Source organism: Pholcus phalangioides, unplaced genomic scaffold (assembly GCF_987345545.1).
Source record: "Pholcus phalangioides strain wild (caught in Gottingen) unplaced genomic scaffold, Ppha-v1.0 ptg000008l_1, whole genome shotgun sequence".
Taxonomy (NCBI): Eukaryota; Metazoa; Arthropoda; class Arachnida; order Araneae; family Pholcidae; genus Pholcus; species Pholcus phalangioides.
Window position 1 is genome coordinate 14457264 of NW_028301601.1, and position 25993 is coordinate 14483256.

Sequence of the window (25993 nt, forward strand, 5' to 3'; positions counted from 1 at the left end):
GGATACACCAAATTATAAGCCTTACTGATAAGGATACACCAAATTATAAGCCTTACTGATAAGGATACACCAAATTATAAGCCTTACTGATAAGGATACACCAAATTATAAGCCTTACTGATAAGGATACACCAAATTATAAGCCTTACTGATATAAGGATACACCAAATTATAAGCCTTACTGATAACGTAATGTCAATTTATAGGCTTGACTGATAAAAATTGTAAACTTGTAAATCGTCGGTGAGATCAAGCAAAAGTCACAAGCCCACAAAAAATTTTGGCAGACTACTACAGTTGATTAGAAATTCCAATTTATTGTTTCATTATATAAACAGTTATGAACCACAAACCAGTTCATTAACATAAATATAATTAAAACACTGTTGTAGTCAGAAATCTTTAAAATAATTTTTACTATTTTTCATAACGCATTAAACGTTTAAGCTGACAAAATCTCAATCTGTGGTTGGTGACTTGAACGCAGACGAAATTTGACTGATAAGGATTCGTTGACTTAAAAGGTTAACCCAGTATTTCTCGAAGTGCTCGGCTCCAAGGAGCGGCACCATCTTTTGTTAGGGGCCATCGCGGTGAACTGCGATATTGATTTGTTTTGCTGTTTATGTTTACAAGCGGGTATTTTGATAAGTGAAACTATCTACTAAAAGCTATTCTGTTGAGCCGCAGATGAATCGGCCAAGAAAGCCGCGGATTTTCCAAAATTTTTAGATCTATGGGCTGTATTCTACTGGGCTAATTGATAGGAATCTGTCGACTTACAAGCACCGTTGATAAGTATGTGGCAACCTATAAGGCTAAGTGATAACGATCTATCAATCTATAAGCTTAACTGATAAAGATATGTCAATTTATAAGCTTAACTGTTGAGGATCTGTCAATTTGTTTGGCCAGCTAGTAAGGATCTGAAATCACTAAGCATACCGTATAAGGAAATGCTAACCTACACTGGTGAAATAAATTAAGAGAATTTGCATATTTTATCGAATTTCATGAAAAGAACTGAACTGAATGTAAAACCACTGCTTCTAGACAAAAATGCAAATCTTGTACGTCAAATACGTAAGCGTACACGTGTGTGTAGGCGGAGCCAATAGAGAAACAGGCTTTATAAGCGCGCGTAAGTTAAGACGCATTTCGTTCGCTAGCACACCTCGGCGAATTTCTTGGTGTTATTTTGCAGCAATCGATTAATTTCAAATCATAACAGTAAAAATGAGTAACCACCAACGTTTAGATGATGGAATGAGGTGGCGAATTGTGGGGAGGCTAGAAGCAGGCCAATCTCAAGTCCAGATTTGTAGAGAGTTCAACTTAACGCCCAGCGTCGTGTGTAACTTATGGAAACAGTTCCAGGATACCGGATCCATCGAGAGATAGTCTGGGCAAGGTCGTCCAAGAGCCACGGCGGCCAGAGACGATCACCATTTGTCGATTATAGCGAGGCGTAACAGGAGTGCTACAGCTCTCTCGTGACTTGTATGCAGCCACAGGAACCCATTTATCAAGAGTGACTGTTTCCAAAAGACTTCATGAGAAAGGGTTGTTTACAAGAAGACCTGCTATTTGCGTCCCGCTCACTTCTACGGACAGAAGAATCCGTTTATCATGGTGCAGAGAGCATAGAGATTGGAGTATGGATCAATGGGCGACCGTTCTATTCACTGATGAGTCCCGGTTCAGCCTAAGCACCGATTCTCGCCGTACGCTCATATGGAGAGAACCAGGGACCCGCAACCTACCCTCCAATGTCCGCGAAATCGACCATTATGGCGGAGGAGGTTTAATGGTCTGGGCAGGCATCATGTTGGATGGCCGCCCACCTCTCCATGTCTTTGAAAGAGGCAGTGTGACTGGTGTGAGGTATAGGGATGAGGTCTTGGAGCCCTATGTTCGCCTTTTCAGGGGTGCAGTTGGCCCTGAGTTCATTTTAATGGACGATAACGCGAGGCCACATAGAGCTCTTCTGCTCGACGATTTTCTAGAGAGTGAGGATATTCGCCGGATGAATTGACCGGCCAGATCTCCAGACCTTAGCCCTATAGAGCATGTCTGGGTCGCTCTGGGGAGGGCAATTGCAACTCGCAACCCCCCTCCGGGAACTATCCAGGGAATGAAAACAGCGTTGCTGAACGAGTGGGACCAATTGCCACAGGAAATGATAAACTGTCTTATTTCAAGTATGAAGTCACGCTGCGAGACCTGTATACCTGTAAGAGGGGACCATATTAACCCATCTATTAACCCATTTTTTTGTTTATTCTGCAACCGCTGTTTCATACCTTCGGATTCCAACGAGTGTTACGCACGATCATGCACGTGTATTACAATTATTGAATAGTTATTTGTTTTGTATTGTATCAATGTATGTACATATCAAATTTCATTAAAATCGGTACAGTAGTTCTAGAGATAATCGACCAAGTCTGCAAATTCTCTTAATTTCTTACACCAGTGTATAAACTCAACTGATGGGCTCAACTGAGACAAGGATCTATCAACTGATAGGAGTTGATAACAAAACTATTATAAGGATTTATCAACTGATAAGCTCAACTGAGGCAAGGATCTATCAACGGATAAGCTAAACTGATATGGATCCATCATCTTAAAAGGCTAACTGATAAGTATGTGGCAATCTATTAGGCTAAGTTATAACCATCTATCAATTTTTATTGATAAGTATCTATAAAATTTAAAAATATAGCTGATAAGGATTTGCCAACTCATAAAGATAGATGCGTCTTAACTCAGCAACAAGTTGAGCAACAACTCCAATCATTTTGGATTTAGTTCTTACTAGTTCTGAGGATCTAGTTGAACATGTTTCGGTGGGGGAAGAGTTTTCTTCCAGTGATCATCGTATCGTCAGATTTCACTGTAACTTTTCCTCGGGTAAGGTTGATAACAAAAGACTGGTTCCTTGTTTTCGGAGAACTAACTTTGATGTTTTGAGAAGAAGGTTAGCGGAAGTTTTCAAAGACCGATTGGAATCAGTAGGGGTGGTAAGTCAATGGGAAGAATTTAGTACGAAGCTGTCCTCTGTTTTGCACGACGTCATACCCTTTGTTCGAAAAAAGCGTGTTTGTACATCACACCCTCTATGGTTCACGGATAGCGTGCGGAATCTTTATCTTGAAAAGAAAAGAGCATTCAGAGAGTATAAAAGTGGACGTGGTGACCTATCATTGTTTACTGATAAAAGAAGACTGTTGAAGAAAGCGATAAGGGATAGTAAAAAGGAAGTTGAATCTAGGTTGGCAGATAACATTGGCTCTTACCCAAAATCATTTTTTCGATACGTCAATAATGGATGTAAGGGGACAGTTGGCCCCCTCTCGATAGGAGGCTCTAAGGTAGAGAGCAATGTAGGCATGTGTAGTGCTTTCAATGACTTTTTCGCGTCGGTTTTTGATAGAGATAATGATATTCGATATACGGGTGTTGCATGGGGTAATAAAACCCTCAACGATATTCAAGTAGAAGACGTGGAGGTCGTAAACCTTCTAAGAAATGTATGTGCAAGCAAAGCACCAGGACCAGATGATATCTATCCCAGGGTTCTCAGGGAAGGTGCTAATGAATTGTTGGGGCCAGTCGCACAGATATACAGGAGTAGTGTTGCTGAGGGTATCGTCCCGAGAGATTGGAAACTGGCTAACGTTGTTCCGATATTTAAGAAGGGTAGTAGAGAAGCGGTGTCTAATTATCGTCCAGTGAGTTTGACGAGCTCCCTCTCGAAAATTTTGGAAATTATCATCAAAAGGCAGTTTTTGAAGTGGATAGACGAGAATAATGTATTGTCGGATAATCAGCATGGGTTCAGGAAGGGGAAGTCATGTGTAACTAACCTCCTTTGCTTCTATGATTACGTGACTAAGGCTTTGGGTAAGAGCAAAAATGTCGACGTTGTTTACCTTGATTTCCAGAAGGCATTCGATCGGGTCCAACATGGGAAACTCTTGAAGCGTTTACACGAGATTGGAATAGGGGGCAACTTGCTGAATTGGATAGAATCGTGGTTAAGAGATAGGTCGCAACGAGTTATGGTGAACGGGGAATTCTCTGGTTGGACATCACAAGTGGCACGTCACAAGTGGAGTTCCTCAGGGAAGTGTCCTTGGCCCCATACTTTTTTCACTTTTTATCGACAAACTCGATCAGGGTATCGATGGAATTACTAGCAAATTCGCAGATGATGTGAAGCTAATGGGGGTAATCGGGAATGAAAGCGATAGGGAGTTGCTCCAGACCAACTTAAACAAGATTGCAGCATGGGCAAATGAATGGAGCATGACGTTTAGCGTAGATAAGTGCATGGTCGCTCATTTTGGTTCGAACAACCCAGGGTTCTCTTGCGAGTTGAATGGTGTCACTATCCCGGATGCAACTAGAGTCACCGATTTGGGAATTCTCATTGACGAGCGACTTAAGTTTTCTGAACATTGTTCAGCGGTTGTCAAAAAAGCGAATAGAATGCTTGGTCTCATTTTCAAAAAGGTCTCTTCTCGTTCTCCTAAAGTCATTCTTCCACTTTTTCGAGGCTTAGTTCGTCCTGGACTGGAGTATGCGGTAAGGTTTTGGAGACCATACCTACAGAGGGACGTAGACTTGATTGAAGGGGTGCAGAGAAGAGCTACGCGTGTCCTTATTGGCACACAGGGCTCGAGTTATGAAGAGAGACTTCATTTTTTTGAATATGTTTACATTGGATGAACGCAGGTGTCGAGGAGATATGATCGAAGTGTTCAAAATTTTCAATGGGATGGATAGGATGGACCATGAACTTTTAGTACACCGCCAATCAACTGCTTTTACAAGGGGACACCAGTATCGATTGGTGAGGGACAATGCAAGGTTATGGTGTCGCAGGGAATTTTTCTCTAATAGAGTTGTTAATAAATGGAATAGCTTACCCCCGGAGGTAGTAAATTGTAACACAATTGACACGTTTAAAAAGAAATACGATAAACATGTTGGGGTAAATCGAGAAGCTATCCATTCTTAGAATAAGACAACCATAAGTATTCTTTATGGGCATTGTATAATATTTTATCATGTGTAGGCCTATATTGGCCTATTGTTTACAATTTTTGTTAATTGCATTTTTAATTGGGTTGCTATATTTTTGAAATATATGACACCCATATTTTTATGGGCATCTTTTTATCAGCCACCTCGTTGGGCATTTTGCCTGTTGTGGCGTTGTATTTGTATTTGTATAACATGTTGCGCAACACGTGCTGCTGGACTTTTTATGTAATTTTTAGTTTGTTGTAAACGTGTTGTGCGACTTGTTACTCAACTTTTCAAAGTTACAGAACACGCCCACACTCATATACAAAGTTTGTTGCTCAACTTGTTTCTGAGTGTGAACGTGCCTTAAGGCTGCATGAAGAAACGTCTTGACGTGAACCTCTTTCATATAATGAAAATCGACGGGTTATCGCGAGCCACCGACTCGTCTGGCACGTGTTGAATGTGCCACGATTTGTCATCTCGTAGACATTATACACAAGCTCAACGAATCACATGAGTTCCAGCGCGAATAGTTTCGACCAATTTCAATGAAATTATTTACGGGTGTGAGCGAATAATACATAGTGTATACCAGGTATTATAATCACGCGGACGATATTATAAATGAATATGGAAAAGAAAAAAAAAGTGTTACCTTCGCAAAACGGGTCATTCCCATCCCATTTTTTGCTGGTACCACAATTCCTCGTGCTTGGTCCGACCAGCTTGTATCCGTACCTGCATTCGTATTTCACGACGGAATTGAACGACACTGACGTATACGAGGCACGCCCGTTTGTTGGATCGACAGGAACCGAGCATTGAACAGCTGCGGATAAAATATACTGTAATGAATGCTGATACACGCAAATTTCATACAATTGTAATGACTTTTTTTTTCATTGGCTTTACAGTTATTCGAAACTGCGGCACCTGGAAAACATACACACATTGATATAACCTTATACTTGTAAAGTACAATATTCTTTCTATCTGTTGTCTTTTCTAAGTGTATCAAATTTGTATTAACTTAATAATAAAATAACTATTATGGGGGCATAATATTTACACCAATGTGTAGCATAAACATAAATAGTATACGTTATCATACCACGTATCGTCGAATTTCCACGTCGCACACCAATTTGAAAACAACTTTTAATTTTACTAGAAGAATTACGAACAGTTTGGTTTTTATTTGATAGGTGACAGCATCAGTTCAAATATATTCTTCGCATGATGAAATATTATAATAAGTTGAGATTTAGAAATTCTCCCTTCTATTTTTATTATCATTATTTTTGTTTGTCGCTGGTTCACAGGATATTTCCCTCGTTTATGCTGGGCAGCGAAATTCTTCACTAAGTGTCACTGGTCCGCAAGTAGAAAAGGTTTTCAGATCACTAGTCTATATACATCGCAATATTTCATTATTTAAGTTATTGTCGGCATTGCATAGATGAATTTCTTAGATATCTCTTTTATTATTATTGGGGCGCGGTAGCCAGGTCGAATAAGATACTCGCATAAAGTACTAAAGGATGTTTATATAGCGGTGTCGCGAGTTCGATACCCGGTTCGTGCTTGTCAGAAAACTTTCCTCACACAGGGGTACAACAAAAAATGGCGACATGACCGCAGAAAAAATTTCTACCGCAGGGAGTTCTCCCATCGAAGGGTTAGCGCACCAACTTCTCCTCGATGAGTATAAAAAAAAGAAGCCTTCCGTTCAGAATCGGCAATAAATTGTAGCTCCCGGTCTAAAATTAGCCCTCGCAAAAAATGGCCGTGGTGCGACAAAAATTATCACGATAAGGGAATATTTTTTCCCCTCCTTGCATATACAGTATGTACATATTTTTTGTATTAAATTTATTTATATTGAACTTTCTTTTTATTATGTTATTTATTATTTTCTGTATTGTAGCGTGCTATGACATCCCCCCCCCCCCCACTGTAATTGGCGACATGACCACAAAAAAGATTCCCACCGCAAGGAGTCCCGCATGCACAGGTTAGCGCACCAACCCCTCGATGAGCATAAAAAACAAGCCTGTCGTTCGGAATCAGCAATAAATTGTAAGTCCCGGTCGTGTGCAGAAAATGATCAAATGATTTTATTATTATTATAATTATTAATCCATTATTATTATTATAATCACTCATCTATTATTATTATTATAATCACTCATCTATTATTATTATTATTATTATTACTCATCCATTATTATTATTATTACTATAATTACTCATCTATTATTATTATTATTATTATAATTACTCATCTATTATTATTATTTTTTAACGTCATAACCTTCTTAATTCGCTCCTTCTATTTTATTTCCTTTGTGGCATGTGGAGTGCGAGCTTTACAAGGTTTTCCACATGCAAGGGCAAATAAATAAGTTATAAAGCAAAAATACATAATAATAAATCAAAATTCTTCTTAGGCCGGTATTACACTATAAAAGTTTGATAAAATTCCTTTTATAAAACTTGAAAATCTAACCAATAAGATCATTGGTTGCATTTTCTAGAATGTAACCAATAATCTTATATGGTTTGGATTTTTCAAGTTTTATAAAAGGGATGCTATCAAACTTTTATAGTGTAATTCCGGCCTTATAGGAGTTCGACTGTGCATTAAATTTTAATACTGTGGTTATTTTTGTTGCAGAGTTCCTGCACAGTCGAGAATAGAGAATTTGATATGGAACACATGGTATAGTCTGTTGCGTACTCACGTCTGCATGAAGGCAGCGTACCGCTCCACTGACCGTTAGACTGACAGTAGCGATGTCCCTTGCCAACAAGCTCGAAACCGTCAACGCAGTAGTACTTGACCCTACTCGTGAAAGTGAATGTGTTACCTTCTCTCTGGCCGTGCTCAACTTCTCCTGGTGGACCACAGCTTCGAGCTTTGGAGGAGAGAGAAAAACAATAAAATACTTCAGGCATTCAAATTTATTCATCATTGACTATGGAGAGGTAATAGCACACATTTGCTTATTAAAAGACCATTATATTTTAGCACAAGTTAGATCTAAACCCCCTCAGCCACAGAAGTCTGTTTCTGACAGTCCATTCAAAGATGAAAAAAATTAAAAGGATAAATCAGTTGATGGACATAATCGAAGCCTGTAACAGTTCCAAAGTTTTGATCACAGTGAATGAGGTGAAGAAAGCTGCTTGTTTCCGTAGGATGTCATACTATGCAAAAAATAGTAGTATACGTAATACTGGCAAAGCCCGAAATTGGCCAGTTCGTAAAGTGGCAGGCCATATTACCAGTTGACCAATTTCGTCGTAAATTGCCCCGACCATTGTATCCGAATTTTGGGCATTGGACAGCCAATTCGCTGGACGAAAGTCCGATAACAAAAGACATGATTCGGGATCATCGTCAAGTTGGCGTATTTTTTCGTAATAATTACAGCATAACCACGTTAGTTATGGCAACCCATCGAATCGCAGTCACGATGTGGTAATAATTCCCCCCCCCCCGCCCAAAATTTGGCAGGAATGACTATATATCTATATGATTAATTTTACGGGTTTTTTTTCCCTCAAATTTAACTTTTTTTCTCTCTCTCGTCACAGGGAGCAGCAAATCCAGTATAGCTGCTATATATAGATATGTATCACACGTTGGCGATTAAAAAAAATTGGATTTGGTTCTTACCGTCGCGAATTGGCCGCATTTTGGGCTTTGGCCGTAACATATACACACACACACTCCTCTCTCTTATTTCTTCAAGAAAGGGATTAAAGAAAACTATAAATTCGTTAGGAAAAATGTGTATTTTGGAATGAGAGATCATGTTGCAAAATAATGTGTTATTTTTAATATCTTTTCGTTCCTTTAAAAAATTATAACAAACTCATTCCGGTCTACATTTGATTTGTCCGCGTAGTATAATTTGTAAATCCCGAGTTTTGGTCCAGCTGTTGTAAGCCGCCTTCCCAAAGTTACGCTCATTAGAGGGCCAAACCATAAATCAAATCTTTGCGGGAGAATAATTTCTGACTTTCGAAACGAGCGCTCGTCGAGGAAAAGAGGTGGCTGTGGTACGATCCAGTTGAGTGTAGATCATTCTACAGTGGAAACTTCGGTTAACGAGCAATTCGCATAACGAGCAAAAATTTTTAACAAATTTTTCACTTGCTTAACGAGTGCTGATTCACATTACGAGCAAAAATTTTGCTCTTTGTTAATTTATTTTCACGTTATCACAACTGAGCGGATGGTTTTTTTGCTTTCGTCCACACGTGTTGTGAAATTGTGAGTGATATGCTGCTCTTCTACAGTCTCCGGTCAGCGTGCCTCACCCGAAGAATTAACACACACGTGCGAGCGTGACTGTTTACGATACGAAAGTAGATGCAGCATTGTAACCACGCGTGTGTGCACTTGATGATTTCTTTTTAATTCTGCTTTGAGAAAACTGTTGACTGTGGGTGTTATTAACGCTGGGTGGGGGATGCTAGCTCATGAACAGGAGCCAACATTTGACGAAGAGATTGTGTTCTTGGTGAAGAAAATGAGACTGGAGGTCCATGAGGATGACATTCAGGAACTAGTTGTAGAGCATAGCCTGGAGTTGACCGTAGATGAATCTTTAGAAACAACAGCGAGTTTATGGAGGTTTATCTCGTCTGAGGAAGAGAGAAGTGAGGAGAAATTCCTCACTTTTCAAATGGTATTAAGAAGTTGTGTAGAATGTGGGAATCTGTTTCAAAAAAATTGCTTGTAGACTACATTAACTCCTGTTAACTCAATCTAAAGAAACACCAATATCTGCCATGTGTTTAACTGTATTTTATTTTGTGAAATGAAACATTATTGGTGAAAATAATAACCATACCTCGTACTGCGGCCTACTGTTTGATCTACTTGTATTATTTATGTATATTTATGATGTTGTGTGTATTGTGTTTCAATAGCCTGTGTTTGCCAATCGATAAAATTATTTGTGGTTTGACCCTGGACAGATCATATATAGATCTCTTGGGTCTATTATGGATGTTTGCTTTTGATCCCCCCCCCATCCCACTGTAATGTGTTTTGTTTCCCCCCCCCCCCGTTTTGTATGGTTTGTGTTAATAAATTCTAAATTCTAAATTCTGTGCAAAGTTTTATAGAAACGCACCAATGAAATAAAGCTGCAAAGGCTGACCTGCAGTGCAGTTACACATCACTCAAATTACCTGCGGTACAGTTAAAGGACACTTAAGTGACCAGTGGCTCACTTCCAGAGCATTTGAGACCCGTGGCACATTAAAATATCACTTAACTGACCAAGTGCAGTTCCACATAACTCAAGTAACCTGTGGCATATTAGGAAATCCCTTAAGTTGCCCGTGGATTCGTTCCACATTACTCAAGTGACTTGCGGCACAGTTCCACATCACTCAAGCCACCCACTGCGTATTTCAACATGACTTTAGTGGTGCGGGCTTCCAAAGCAATGAAGTGGAACGCACCATTCTAAAAGTTGAGCACCCTTTCTCTACAAGAATACACAAACGTAACCAATTCGGTGATCGAGCCATGTTCAAATCGTATCATTTCCGTCGAGGAGACTCCAGTGTAGAACAAAGACACGATATCGTGTCTTCACCTGCAGTTATTTCCTCTTGGAGCATCTCAAACTCGACAAGGAAGATCCGTCAGCTAATATCACTTTCCAATCCACCCAATATTCACGGCTTCAAAAAAAACAAGCGACTTTAATACAGTGATATTCCAGGCGGAAGACTCGTTGCAACAGTCTGAAATAGCCTCTCGGGAAACACTAAGAAACTCATTAAAGGAAAACAATGCATTATTTACATCTCCTGCAGGAGAACGCTTGCATATGTTACCTGAAACAGATAGGGGGGAAGGACGAAAAGAAAGCAAGCTCCGTCTTCTTAACTGGGTATTAATGATGGTACAGTAGTATCCTCCGTTCTTTTAAGGATCCACCTTTTCCATGCTGTCCTACCACCGACCCCACACACGTTCCTTTGACGAAGGTTTCGGTTCCAAACCCAGTGTACAATGATCAAGTGACTTTTTGGTTCCGAGACCGTCCAGGAAGAAAAGTGTGGCCGCATATATCTCTTCTGGAAGATGCAATTTGTTATTCGCTGTTTATTCCAGGAGAGGGGGAAAAAAAAATGGAGCTCCGACAAAAGACCTGGATGTAATCTACGAGCACAACTGTGTGTGTGGTTACCAGTTTTTCTTTTGCCGCCCACTTATATTGCGGTAAATGATTTATGCACAAGAAGGAATTTTTCATCATCCAATGTTTCGTATCCGAGGAAAATGGATAAAATGATAATAGGGTGGAGCACAAAAACACACACGCACTCAAAAACAGGGGGAAAGAATGTTTTTATTTAATAATTTTTAAATAGAATTCTGATACAAAAATATTTACGTAGTTTCTGCCTCATAAATTCTGCAGCGTTTTCTTTTTCAAAATATCCATGGGAATTGAATGTTTTTGGGGTTTTTGATGATAGGATGTTCATCCAGTTTATGATAAAATGAGTTTACGGAAATTCCGCCTCCAACGTTTTTCCCCGGAATATTTTCCCCCAGGGCGTTTCTCCTGCCCTAACCATGTGAGAGACGAAGTGAGTGTTTGGGTGACCGTATGCGATTGTATGAGAGATCAAGTGAGTGTGCGGGTGACTGCATGAGTGAGTCTTATCAGGTGCATGATTATCGAGTCTGATATTAGGCTCTCCGAGACCGTCCATTCCTTTGGGAAAGATCGCAAAACCATCCCAAGATGGTCTCTCTGGGCGGTCAGCGGTCATGTCTGTCTGTCTGCATGAGTGAGTGAGTGGTGTCACTCGTACGTTTACCAATTTGATCTCCAATATGATAACTCACTTGGTCACGGTATGCAGCAAAATGCTTATGATTGAGTACAACATTTACACCAGGGGTTTCTCTCAACCTTTTCCAGCTGCTACCCGAAACTCAACAACGTGATGAGCTTTGCGTGACCCATCCAGTCTGTTTTTAATTCAAACATTCTTATTAAATACCTATGTTTAACAAAGTGTGTTCGATTTTCGTTATTGGTGAGAGACCAGTCTATGGCATCGCATTAGGTGGGGCCAACAGAGCCTTGGGTGCAAGACCCCCCGTATTAAACGGGAGCGGGTGGAAATGACTGAAAACTTTCGCTAATTCTGAAATTAATATTTTTTTCGCATTATTTTTGAAATGTTTTAACTGCATTATTTCTGAGTAATTAATCTAATTATTACTCACAATTATTGCTCTCATTATTTTTCTCATTATTATTGCGAGCGGTTCTATCTATCAATAGATCGTTTAGACAGTCACGCGCTCCTCTCATATCGATGTAATACGTTCTTGTAGTTTCTATGGCGTTAGTTGTATAATAAATGTTTAATTATGTTTGAAAATTGTGTGAAGGAAGTGTTGCCTCAAACCGCCTCATTCCTTCTACAACAAACCACCACAACTAACATCCGAATCTAGCTTGAGAATGGAAAATGTAGAACAAAAGGCGGCTAGAGGCAACACTTCCTTCACAATTCAAACATAATTAAACATTTATCATACAACTGATTTCGTCAGGTTCTTTCGCAAAACATGAACGATAATCATTAAGTAATTCGCACAGCCTATTTTTTTCTTGTTCCTTTATGACATCGCCAACTTTAATTTCTTCACAAATAATAGGTTGGCTATTGCCTGTGATTGCTTTTGCAATCATAACATCAGAGGCATCAACACGGGAATCAGGCTCGCTATTCCCATTATGCCAGAATCCACTCAAAATAATTCTGTTTTTCTTTGTAGGTATTTGGCATACTTCCTCAACCTGAATTTTACATAATCTATCAAACTCATCAATGTTAAGGAACTGTGACTTTCCTTCTTTCCGAATCATGATTAATTCCGGTGAATCGATAACATTATTACCAATCAGTACATTTGGTCCCTCAAAAGTATCGTCTTTTACTATATAGAATGTAATACTTCTCATTACTACATTATCTATGGCAACATTCACTTCTGTAATTCCCAGAGGTTTACTGAGACCACCAATACCTCTAATAGGAGAAATAACATCATTACGAACGTCGGCGTTTACCCTTTGAGCAAAATTTTGTTTCATCACAGATATGTCAGCACCTGTATCTACAACAGCTTCAGTTTCAACCTCATTGATACGAACAGTTTTGTTGTGAGAAGGAATGTTTATTTTCGGCATGAACCTAGCTGTGTTCTTCGCAACAGAATCTAAAAGAACGTATTACATCGATATGAGCGGACCGCATGACCGTGTCCAGTCCCTCTATCGCGCAGGCGCGCTCCTTTCCCTAACACGCGGACAGTGCCATCCAGTGGTGAACGCTGTCGCCACAGAGTATAAGAAAGGCTGCCGTTTGAAATCAGTAGTAAATTGTAGGTCTCGGGGTCAAATCAACCCTCGCGTGCAAAAAACGACCGTGGAGCGACAAAAAAATGATCAAATAAGAAAATGATTCCCGTTCAATGGACGTCTAATCGGTGGCTGAAGCAATAATACTGACGTCATATTGCGCATTAACGGCGGATGATGAGTTGGATTTATCGAGTGGCTATAGCCAAAGTGGTTAATCATAGTGTAAATGCAAACACATACCTTTTAATAAGTAACCGTAACTCATCATGATGAGTCAGTAACACTGACCTGATGAGTGACGTCATTTATCTCGAATTATTTAAATTACATCGATACAAGTACGCATGTATGCACACTCACGTAAGCAGCGCAGGTCGGGTCCAAACCACTGAGCAGTTCCGTTCCAGTTGAGACATTTTGCCCTGACGAAACCTTTCGGATCGTATCCTGGGAAACAGCTGTACTGTACCATCGAATCGATCTCGAACTGAGTCTTGTCCATCGGAGCGCTGTGGCGGGCATGAGGAACCTGAGGAGGTGATCCACACATGGCTGCGCAAAATAAGTATCCATTGTATTAATTTGATTGATATAATTCGAAAAACAAATTGTGTAACATTATAAATAGGCGAACAAAAAACTACTAAACCACAAAATAATACCACACGTACACCTCGTCCATATCCCTCTGCGGAATTTCTGACGAATTGTTCCATATTTATAATGTGCGTGTTCGTGTTGTGAACCTGAAGTAAAGTTTGTTCCAGTGTAATGCTTGTTACTCGTAGCGCTGCCATCTGCCATCAATATTTCTAACTACGAGTGAAGTGTAATGAGTGAGGATTTTACCGTCGTGTAGCCCTGCTGCTCACACAGCGGCGAGACTTTTCAACGGGAAGATCGGCTCGCATTCGCTCCTCGAAGTTGGAAACCACAGGAAACCAACTTCAGCCGACCACCAATGTGGCCTCGATGCGAGTCCGTCACTATAACCACAGCAACTGAATAAATAGGATGACTATATCCCCCGAGATATAAAATCAGGATCTCAAATACGGGAAATCGCCAAAAATGGTGCCAAAGGCAAGCAAAATTGCCAACTATTGGTGAATCAGTGAAAAATCACCAATGACAGGTAACTATCTGTCACTGCAAAGCGCAGTTGATTAAAATGGATTCCATGGGGCAAAGCATTCACCATGACAAATGTAGGAGATGATTTTGGTTAGAATTATCATAATATAATTTAAAAGTTGGGGAAATAATCTTTCATTTCAGAGAGAATAAAAATTCAACTAGACATCGTTGAAAACATAAATATCGTGGAATAAAGACAGAAAATTTGGGAACAGCCAAAATCCAAGAAGAATTCGTCAACTCACAGACCATATGATCACCTCGATTGTAAGTATTGAGTTCACCCTCTCGTTTCAGTTTTTATTCATCTACGTCGTAACGCTTGTTGGCCATCTGCCACCAGTTTTTTTCCTAACTATGAGACTATGAGTCAAGTGTAATGATTGTACCATTGTAGGCCTGTGCTCTCTGTGGCGAGACTTTCCAATGGGGAGATGGGCTCGCATTTGCAATTCGAATTTGGTAACTACAGGAAACCAACTTCAGCCAACCACCACTGCGGCGACGGAGGGGTTCGAACCCGGATCCTCGCGATGCTAGTCCGTCACTATGACCACTCGACCCACCACAGCGGCACAGGGGATGAAATTGCGATACATCAAGGGTTTAGGACGACATACAAGTAAAAATCTTTTTGGCAACTTCGTTATCGCGATACTTGTATGTGTTTCATTAGGCAATTATCACAAAATTTTAGTTATTGCTTCTTCGCATCAAATTTACTCGACAAAAATACGTGAAATGCAGATCTCTAATACAGAACACCAATTTTCGCCAAAAAATTTTCCAAAAGTGTAAGTTGCCAAATAGCATTTGCTGTATACGTATAATAATACGCACTATAAATCGCAGTGGATCAAAAAATATTTCACGTTTTTAAAAAAAAAAATCTTAAAAATGCCAAAATATTTAGGAAATTTTTTTTGTAAAAATTATCATATAAAATATACTTCATAATTTGTGAATATAATCTTAATCCATGTCTTAATCCAATCTGTAATAAATAAAAATTAAAGAAAGCTTCATTGAAAATACGGGAACAACTGGACATTAGAAAAGAATGTCAGGGCAGTGAAAATCACGTGAGTGGGGCAAAAGTCCCGTGGAATACGTCATATGGTCTTTCTAGTTAAGGCAAAACATTCAACAAAAAAGCAAATTGTCGCCAAACCGAAGCTAATGGTGAAATGTAACGTGTAAAAAAAGAGACTTAATACTTACTGCTTCCTTTTTCTTTACATTCCGGGGCAGTTCCGCTCCAATTTCCATTCCCTTGGCATATCCTTTCTTTACGACCTGACAGCCAATAACCTTCTTCGCAGGAATAAGTCGCCAAGGCACCGAAATTCTCTCCTATGACTTCGACGATGCCGTTTTCTGGGGGCTGCAGCCCCTCGCATTGCAATACTGAAATTTAGATGAGAACTGTCTTAACATTTAATTACCGTACAAACATCATGGACTTTGAACTAATCCTATTTGGATTTGAAAAATAGCATTAACCACTTCTCGTACAAAATTTGGCAAGGAATTTGGATTACCTGCATTTAGCGAATCGGCGATAAATCTGGTAACCTTGTCCTAACATAATCACGCGTTAGAAAAAGGAAGAAAGGGAAAAGAAAAAAAATATATTGAAGGAAAATTTATAATTGATAAGAGTTTTTTTAAGAGCCCTATTTTCACTCGCGTCCAACATGTTCTCTTTCGCTCTTACATGTATGCAGTAGAAAGGTACATTGTATGCGTGTGAAATAATCGACAGGAGTACAGAAAGAAAGGAGGGGGGAAAGAAAAGATCCGTAGATATAGGGTTACTATAAAGATTCACGATGGTGAGAAGAGAGGAAAAGAACTTATTTATTTGACTGATGTTTGGACATAATATTACGCTAGTGATCGTAAAAAGGTTGAAAGTTCTTCTAAAACTAGAACATATGTTACGGTAAATGTGATAAATGCATTTATTATACGTAATTATCGGTTATTATGCATACTTACCAAGCATTGTGGTAAATTTGATAATTTTTTCTAAATTTATAACTTCTAATTTCACCTTTTAATATGCATGGTACTCAAGTGTCGTTGATAAATTCAATTAGTGCTGAAAATATTTATCACTTTTGCCGGTGATTATGTGTAATAACCAAGCGTCACATTATTGGTAAACATGATGAATCGTATTATATTATATTATATACTATACATGATAATTCATACATGTATTGTATCATTATATCGTAACATTTGTTATCATTGTATCGGGGTCCGACTATATTTATCACACATACACTCATTTGGGTTTTTTTCATACTTATCAAATTTACCAATTACACAGGATATTATGCATAATCATGGATAAAGGCAATAAATTTTAAGTACTGTATTTATCAAGTTCACCAACGACACTTGGTTATTATGCATATTCGCCGGTAAAAGCCATATATTTATCAAACTTATCAAGACGTTTGGTAAGTATGCATAACAACTGGTTATTTCCTATAATAACCGATTTACCACATTTACCGTAACACATATATTATTACAGTCATGCTTCATAGTAACATGAATATCATACACAGGATATGCAATATACACAGAGATAATGCAATTGGAATTTACAAACGCCATCTTCAAGTGCTATTGCACAGAAACGATGAAAATTGAGACCGAAACACAAGAAGAATATGCATGGAGGTTGTAGAACAAGGGTTCTTAACCTTTCTCAGCATCGACACAAAATCCACAACAAGATCAGCTTCGCGTCAAGATGGCAGCACTACACAAAACAAGCATTACGCTAAAACAAACTATACGTCAGGTTCGCAACACGGATACGCACATTCCAAAATGTACCAATTCGCAATATGGAATATGGACGAGGTGCGGGGTCTGGTTTAATAGCTCAAGAATCTCTCGCTGTAAGTGGATTCGTTCGACTCTTCAATCGCGAATCAAGATTGAGTCGGTGCCCATAGATCAAGCCCATAGATCATCCTTGGTTGGTTACGAAATTGGATTGTTTGGATTTTTTGACAACGACCCACCTCGGAAGCCAGATAACCCACGTTTCGATAGTGACCCACACGTTAAAAACCCATGATGTAGGAGGTTCTCGAAGATGCCCATCCATGACTAGTGACACATTAGGCCGTAGGCACATGGGAAATCGTGTATATTTTGAAAAAATATTCGGCGTTTCTTTGACCATTTCAACAGCTACAGAGGTGTTACAAGCTCTAAATAGGCTATCATACACCCATGTCTATGGCAAAACCTTCATCCACACGTGAGGGTATGATTCGTCTCGCTGGTTAACATTCCCGAAACAGCCACACAGCGGTTCGTCTTCGCTCCGCGTTGTGAGTCAGTCGTTGTCAGTCTCATTTCAATAAATGTGAATCCAGGTCATTTTATTTTATTTCAGAGGGAGGTTTCACGAATCATGAAATACATACACTGATGAATTTCATTTATAATGCGGCAGACGGGAATGCTCCGAAATCCCAATGACTGTACCAAGAGTATTTTCCGACAAGAAGCGTGGTGGATCGAAAATCTTAGGCCGGTTTCACACCCACATCGCTACGACGTGTAGTTAACCCCTTATACGGGCGTATATATATGCGCCATAGTGAGTGTGTGCGTTAACTGCATTGGGTTTATTTATGAGTCTTTACTCTCTGTGATCGGAAAAGGATGGCACTTTGGGAGCGGATCGTGTAAGATTTCGTCGGCAGTTAACGGATAAGACCAGTTTTTGAGGTGTGGATGAGGGGATTATTACGTCAATAACTGGTTTTTGCGTGTCTCGGCATCGCATTGTGTGGTGGGTTTTGACCCGTCTTTAGAGTGATTTCAACAGTCCCGATGTGAAACACGATTCTTGTGGCGTTCTTACACCCTTAGCAGACTCTGTAATTTGCTTGCCGCTGACAAAAAACACGTCAACAATCAGGAACGCGACTTTTCGGGAAAACACTGTCAGTGAAATCTTTGCATTTCTCTACAGTATTCCTGTCCGCAGTAGTTCGCTTTTCACGATTCATACAATCAGTGTCCCGGGAGAATTTTCCGTCAAGAATTCTTGCGGACGCGTGCCAGATCGTTGACGTGTCTTTATCGGTGAGATGCTGGCAGATTCCTTCCGATACGGTCCCACCTCTTGACAAGGACAACGGCTAAAATGGGCTTTAACTCCATACAGCAGTGGTTCTCAACCTTTTCTGACTTGCGGAGCCCTTTTCGGTGTATAATTATAATTTCTATGTCGGAGCCCCTGTTTAACTCTTTTTATTTATATGGCAATGCCCTTAGGCCTCTTTTTTGTTTTTTTTAATCAAATTTATTGATTTATTTTATTATCCTCGAGTGGCCGCGGAGTCCCTGGGAACTGCTCAAGGAGCCCCCAAGGACTCAGCGGAGTGAGAGCCGCTGCCATAGAGCATGGGCCGTGTGCGATTTGAAAGAAATAAAGTGTCACGTTGGATACAGGACGTGCCAGGAGAGCGAGAATGACACAATAAGCATGTTACGCACAGACACGTGTGAAATCGCTGTAAGGTTTTGTGATCTGGCGCGTGTCTCGTCACCATATCATATTTACCAATACGAAATAACGATTATGCATAATAACCGGCAAATGTGATGAGTTTAGTGCAATTTATCATGTGTACCAACGACACTTGGGTATTACACATAATCACCGATAAAAGTGATGAATTTGTGGAAATTTATCACTTATCAAAATGGTCGGTGATTATGGATGTTACCCGGATTTATCGCATTTGCTGTGTGTGTGTGACATATGCAGTACATGAATGCATATGACACATACAGGGTGGGCAAAAAGTTTGTGGAAATTTTAAAAATTCATAAAAACCGGAAAAATAACCGAAAAAAACCGGTTTGCGCAATTAGCATCGCTGTCACGAGAATGTTTTAGGACAGGAAAAAAAATAACCCCTGTGATGGTGGTGGTAGTCATGTGGAACACATGAACGCTGCAATAAACGAATTCGGAGGCATTCCGTTCGTTATTTGCGTATCTTTTCTTTGACTTGTGTACGTCAGCGCCACCTATTGGCTGTTTTGAGTTTTTTTTCCCTGTCTTTAAAAAATCCCCATGGCATAGAGATGCTAACTCTGCAAACGGTTTTTATTCATCTCAGTTTCTCCGGACTTTTTGCCCACGCTGCACATTACAAGCGTTTTATTAAGTAAAAACAGGAATCCTTTGTGAAATAACTTTGATAATGCGTTTATGCTTATTATATGATATAAACTATTCGAAACGAATATCAACCGGTATTTTTTTTCCGCGAAAGAAATATAATAATCTTATTTACGTAAAATAATAATCAAATTTCCCTATATTCTGAGCTTATTATTTTCCTTCGAGGATCACCTTCGGTAATGGAAAAGTTTTTCTCCTCATCTTCAATATTATTCAATATTATATGCTTATAAGAGAAAAGATGAGTAGGAAAAGCTTATGTTTTTCGACATTTTTATGCAGGAAAATTCGGGGAGAAAAAAACCCGCGTAATTGATTCGGAAACCTTGCATTTGAGTTTGTATTTGTTTGGGAATAGTTGAATATACAAAAATCTAAATATTAAAGAGGGAGCACGTTTCGATACCTCCATTTAGACGATTATATTCGGTATATGCTGTTAAAAGTAAGATAATATACTAGATCTCTCTAGGAAGTTTCTTGTACGTTTTTGACTTTAAAGTTCAAGTACAGCTTTATTGTATTTGAGAAAGAAAACGCTATGCATTTTCAATGTAAGCTCTAATTTTCTTTCTCAAAATTTCAAGCTATGTTTCATAAAAATCTTCAAAATTCTCTAGCATTGAGACAAATACAGTCGAGTTCGGTTATAACATACCCTCTAGGTAGGTCATTCGAGAAGGGAATTAGTATAGCTTTTCCACAACGATTTACAACAATGTTGTTTTATCACCGCCATCCATAAAAGGATCACAAAATAACGAATGCAAGTAAAAATTCAATAATTCAAAAAGCATGGTTTGCAAGGAAAGACAGGATTTTATTAAACGCTAAAAATTTCATTCTCAAAATAGTAAAATTTATTACTGACAGGTGACTCTGAAGTTAAAATTTTCGAGTGTCATCTGTATGTTGATGAGAAATGTAACTATTTTGGCAACGTAATTTCTCGTTTATTGAAAAAAAAAACAGGTATTTCTGTGAGAAAACGTCAAGGTATCACCCGCATACAATGAATGCTGTGCAAAAAAGTCTGTTTTTTGACTACAATTTTCTGGGGGTTTTTTTTTTGCAGTATGTTATAGGCCTATCCAAATTATTTTCTTGGTCTGGTCTGGTAAAAACCATTCTTTCGGTATGTTGTATCCACAGTGTATGTTTAAAGCAGGGTATGTTATAACAGAGGTAAAAATATATAGACGTGAATAGGCCAAATTTCAAGGATTACACATTGTTTACATACACAACCGTCTGTAATATTCACGGTGCATGTTATATCCGGGGGAATGTTATAAGTGCACTCGACTGTGATCTACTGTATATTGCTTTTAACAATACCACTTTAGAGCAGGTGTCTTCAATGCATGGCTGCAATGCAATGTGGCTCGGAGCCACATGTGCCTCTTCACACAACCTTAATTGGCCCTGTGACGGAAAGACTTGCACAGTCACAAAATGTATAAATGTATCACGGGACCACTAAAGTAATCTGAAACCAGAGGCGTGGATCGACTTTTTTTGGAAAGGGCTAAAAAAATTGTTTTCCGTGATATTTCGCGTTACCAACGTCCAAAAAACATTCAAATTAACAGAAGCTGGTTATAATATAGGGAATACAGGGCATTTTCTTTCGGTATTTCAATATTTTTCATCGAAATATTAATTATTTTCCTAATTTTCGTCCGGCTTGCAGGAGCCGGCTCGCAGCCCCCCCCCCCGAGCATACCACTGCGTACGCCTCAGTCAGGAAATAATTGAAAATAATTATCTTAAAATAATTGCGAAATAATATTTCGTAATTCATGAAAACTCATATTTAATCAAAAATATTTCTAGAATTATTGCGAGAAATATTTCAAAATTTAATTTTGTGAAGAAACCTCAGAATAAATAAAATTCACTAATAATACAGAGCCCTCTTTCTTTGACTCGGAGCCCTCGGAACCCGCTATCGTCTGAATTTCGGTACCGCAGCATGACTTGTTGGCCCACGGGCTTCATGGAAACATTCCATGAATGCCCACTGCATCTGAAAGGTTGAAGTCAGTTAACGTTGAACAGCATTAATTATGTATAACACTGGGGAACAGAATTTTTGTTGCATTTATACAAACACTTGATCTTACCTACCTCGAGTATACTGATTTCAAATCTGAATTAAGATTTGAAATCTGAATTTTTTTACCTGTATGCTCTAGAATTTTTTCAAAATAGCTTGATTTTTTTTTCTGAGTTTATTTTTTCTGGCACTTTGCAGGCAAGAATTTGCTCTTATAACTCTTGCGTTTGTGTACTTCACAAGGGAAATCTTCTTTGATGCTCCAACAAGTAGTAGTCCGCTTTCATATTATTGTCTCAGCGGCCTTGGTAGCGCTCTTCCATCGTCTTGAAATCTTGAAAACTCTTTCGCTGTTCATCTCTTCCAGCTCCGAGATTCTTGGGGAATTGATCAGGGTGACTAAACAGGAAATGAGGCTTTACACTCATGTTGCACCACGGAAAGCCAACGGCGTTGTAGTAACCAAAAGAAACTTTTCTATAGGAATCGAGTAAATTCTTTTCCTGTAGCCTGAATGCTAATACCTCAGCTGCTTTTTTTATTGGAGAGGGCCGAATCATGTGCTAGGTTATTCAATTCTGCTTGACTGAAGTACTGAGGGGCTGATGAATTCTCGCTATCAGCAGATGTGGAGTCTTGAAATATTGAAATTATTTCTGGCAGTTGTGGGGATATCACGAACACATACATTACGCAATTGCTGATCTTTTTAGAAGATCCTGTGCCGACTTTTCTTGCCGGCACCCTTTGTGTTGACCAGGAAAAAATAGCAATTATATGATTTGTGGATTCTCTCCAAACCATGGGAATTCCAAAAGACAAACTCTTTCATTTTTCTTTTGTCCAGTCACGAAACATTTCCTCACAGTTATGACACACAATATGAGGGGGGGGGGGGCATTTCTTGTCTTGGTCCCCAAATTTAATTTTCAAAATAAGCTTTATAGGCACGCTTCACAAACAATGAAATATCACGCCATTGACGAACAAGTGTGTAGCAGCAACCATATACATAACAGAATGCATTAGGACTATTTGAACATGTTTATCTCTACTTGAAGAAGCCATTAATCAGATCTGAAAAAAAAGATCTCCACAAAATTCACCTGTCTTCTCAGTTTAAAACTAACACCGAAAATAACACTAAAGAGGGAGAAGAACATGACATTTCCTTATCGCATCTGCAACTGAAGTGTACTTTGGTACACTTCTCCCTGACGCCACACCCTACATGCTAGCCCTGTAGTAGCCACTGAAAATGAATTTATAAAACTGATGCTACCGAATGGGGAAACTGGAGAAACCGCGAGACACCCAGGCTCTGTCGCAAAAAGCAACGTAAGCTCTACGCCCCCCCCCCCCCCAGAAGGAGGGAGGTCCAGGGCATCTCCGGCAAAACCATTATTTATTGATACGTCAAAGATTACATATAGTGAAAGGAAATTAAGAATTACGTAAAAAGAAGAATCAAATCAATCAAGTTAAAGTCAAAGTGCAACGGGCACGGATAATAAATAATCATGGAAAGTTGTATGAAATCATATCGCAAAGGCGCAGTCAGAAATTTGATTAAATTAAATAAAAATAAATAAATTGAAATAAAATAAATAAATAAATTTGATTGATCGAGGATTGTTTGATAGAAAGGCAGAGCACCCCATTGCGCTCGGGCAGTTCAGTACACTCTGTCCGATTCGCTTTTGATCACAGTTGAAGGTCTTTAAAATATCTCCGGGACACTTGATTATAGATTTAGGAATCATCCTGCTCCCCGCCTTCAAACAGTGCTACCAGCGCACTGTCAGGGTGAAGACGCGGCGATCTCCTTAACGGAGATGCTGGTACCGGAGTTGCAGGAGCTGGAGGAGACGGATCCCTTATCTTCCCAGGATGTTCCTCAAGGAATTTCACCATTTTTCTTATCTTTTCTCTTGATTCCGCTCGACGTAGTATGCCAAGCATCCATGGTCTGTGTAGATGTGGAGCCGGCGAACGGCAGTGAAAGTGCATCGTTTCTGGACAACGTGTGGCGTGATGCTGCAGACTGATAATTTGAAATACACTAGTGAATCTGTAGTAGTACAATTAAACTAAAACAACTAAACTAGGTGCAAGTCGTTAGTCGAAAGCCCGGGGTACCCTGGACCATGTATCAGTATATAATATCAAACTGCATAAAAACTAGAGCTTGTAGAGAAAAATCGATTTCAGATTTGAAATCAGCGATAAGAAAATAAATAAAGTTTCCCAGTATAATTTATCCATCCCCAAGTTACAAATGTGATCAAATTGGTGACAGTACATTCAAGTCAAAATTATTCCCGACCAACTTGACAGGTTAAACTATCAAGTCCTCAGTTCTCATTCCTAAATCCTTCTCAAAGCTCCAAACATAAGTAATTTCCTCCATAATACATTAAATATTTCTGGTGAAATATTTCAAAACATAAAATACAATGAAATAGTGGATATATATTACTCTATACTGGCGATTCAGAATCCATGAGTCGAAAGAACATCAAGGAATTTCGTCTCCACACCATGCAATGCATAGACGTAACGCAAGCGGTGAACCACTAGATGACGCTGTTACTGAACACATAAAAAGCGGGTATTGACAAACCATAGTCATTTCTATCGTAGATTGCAGAAGGGATGGCTAGATTCTCGCGAAACAGCGCTCATATATACTTATATATGCTCTGGAAACACTAGAGGGCTAAAATCGATCTCGAGTAGCCTCGACCAGAAAGTTGGGTCGACTTGAACGAGTCGAGTTGCCCGTGCTCCCTCACACGACGCTACTAAGAAAAAGGAAAAAATCTCAAAGCCCACAGGAAATTGAGTAAAAACGACACAGGAGCAGGTGATTGAGCGATCAAAAGTGTGTCCGAGAATGCTGAGCTCTTTTGTCCACTCTCATGCTCCCACACTCTCTGGGTCAATCTTTTTGTCACTAGCGTGCTTGCAAAATCCCTAGGATACTCGCATTGTTGGTAACACTACACTGACGTGACCAGTCACTCCTGGATTCATTCTTATATAGCATGAAAAATTCAAGTATTTGTCACCGTCACTTCAAAATATGGAAGACAGATGAATGCACCAGCAGAAGACAAAACATGCACAGCTCTGACAACTTGAACGTCAGGGACCACACCCACACACTCAGAACACACATTTTCGGCATTTCAGACCGAAAAAATCCGGCGCATGAGTTCTGGATAACCCGGTAGGGCAGAAATCTTTAACCTTTTTCCAGTCGCGAGCGCTGCGTGTACATTTATAATTTAAAATCATAAATGTACACACATATTAGTAATTTATTATGCATCAAAAGAAGAGCACTCTGACGTCATGTTTGACGTACGAATGCGTTAAGGCGACTTGAAAAGACCCCTATTGCAGTGGCTATAGAATGCGTGAAATCCGGCTGATTTAAATAGTTGAATGCAATTTGCATAAGGTGTTTAAATGAAACGTTGATCAAGTGCTCGCGAGCACCAAATCGGACACGAACATCGAACACTCTGGGTGCTGGCGAATAACGGATTGAAGATGCCTGCTGTAGGGGTATTATACAATAAATTTATGTAACTTCGAGATAACCACGATTTTTTTCAAAGAGTTTAAAAATTTCATTCCCGACCCTTATCTCTAAGTAGCCCGGACGATGCGTAGTGAAAATAATAAAACCTTTAAATACACGACGGAAAATAAAATGGCGCTATCTTGGAGACTACAGCTCCACTTGTGGAGACTTGGATCAAAGTGGTTTGGTTATCGTAAAAACCCATACAAAAAAAACAACACAAATTCAACTTTTTCCCGTTTCTTCCAGAAACATTCTAGGATAAAACCGGAATAAATGCCTCACACGAGTTACTTTAAACTGTTTTCCTTTTATGGTCCCCGTGCTTTTTTTTTTTACTTCCTGATGATGCCTCAAGGGAGAGCTGAAATGGCCTGTAATAAAATGTCCAGCTGCGCCACAAAAGACAGCGCCGCGTGCCTGGATATAGAAAATCGTGAGCTCGATTTATTATGGATGAAGGTTTTAGATTAGTGCCACGAAGTATGAGTGGTTAAATTGAAATC

The 25993-nt window shown here is 39.3% G+C and overlaps 1 protein-coding gene across 2 annotated transcripts in view; it reads right to left on the minus strand.

Moving 5' to 3' along the window:
- Positions 1-25993, minus strand: part of LOC149083872 (sushi, von Willebrand factor type A, EGF and pentraxin domain-containing protein 1-like) — a 440661-nt gene that overhangs the window by 122873 nt on the left and 291795 nt on the right. For both annotated transcript variants that reach the window (XM_089234250.1, XM_089234248.1), the window contains exons 3-6: positions 15822-16007; positions 13824-14015; positions 7785-7958; positions 5696-5869 (exon numbers count right to left, since the gene is read on the minus strand). In XM_089234250.1, the coding sequence (XP_089090376.1) occupies positions 5696-5869; positions 7785-7958; positions 13824-14015; positions 15822-16007 (726 nt within the window). The remainder of the gene's footprint in view (positions 1-5695; positions 5870-7784; positions 7959-13823; positions 14016-15821; positions 16008-25993) is intronic.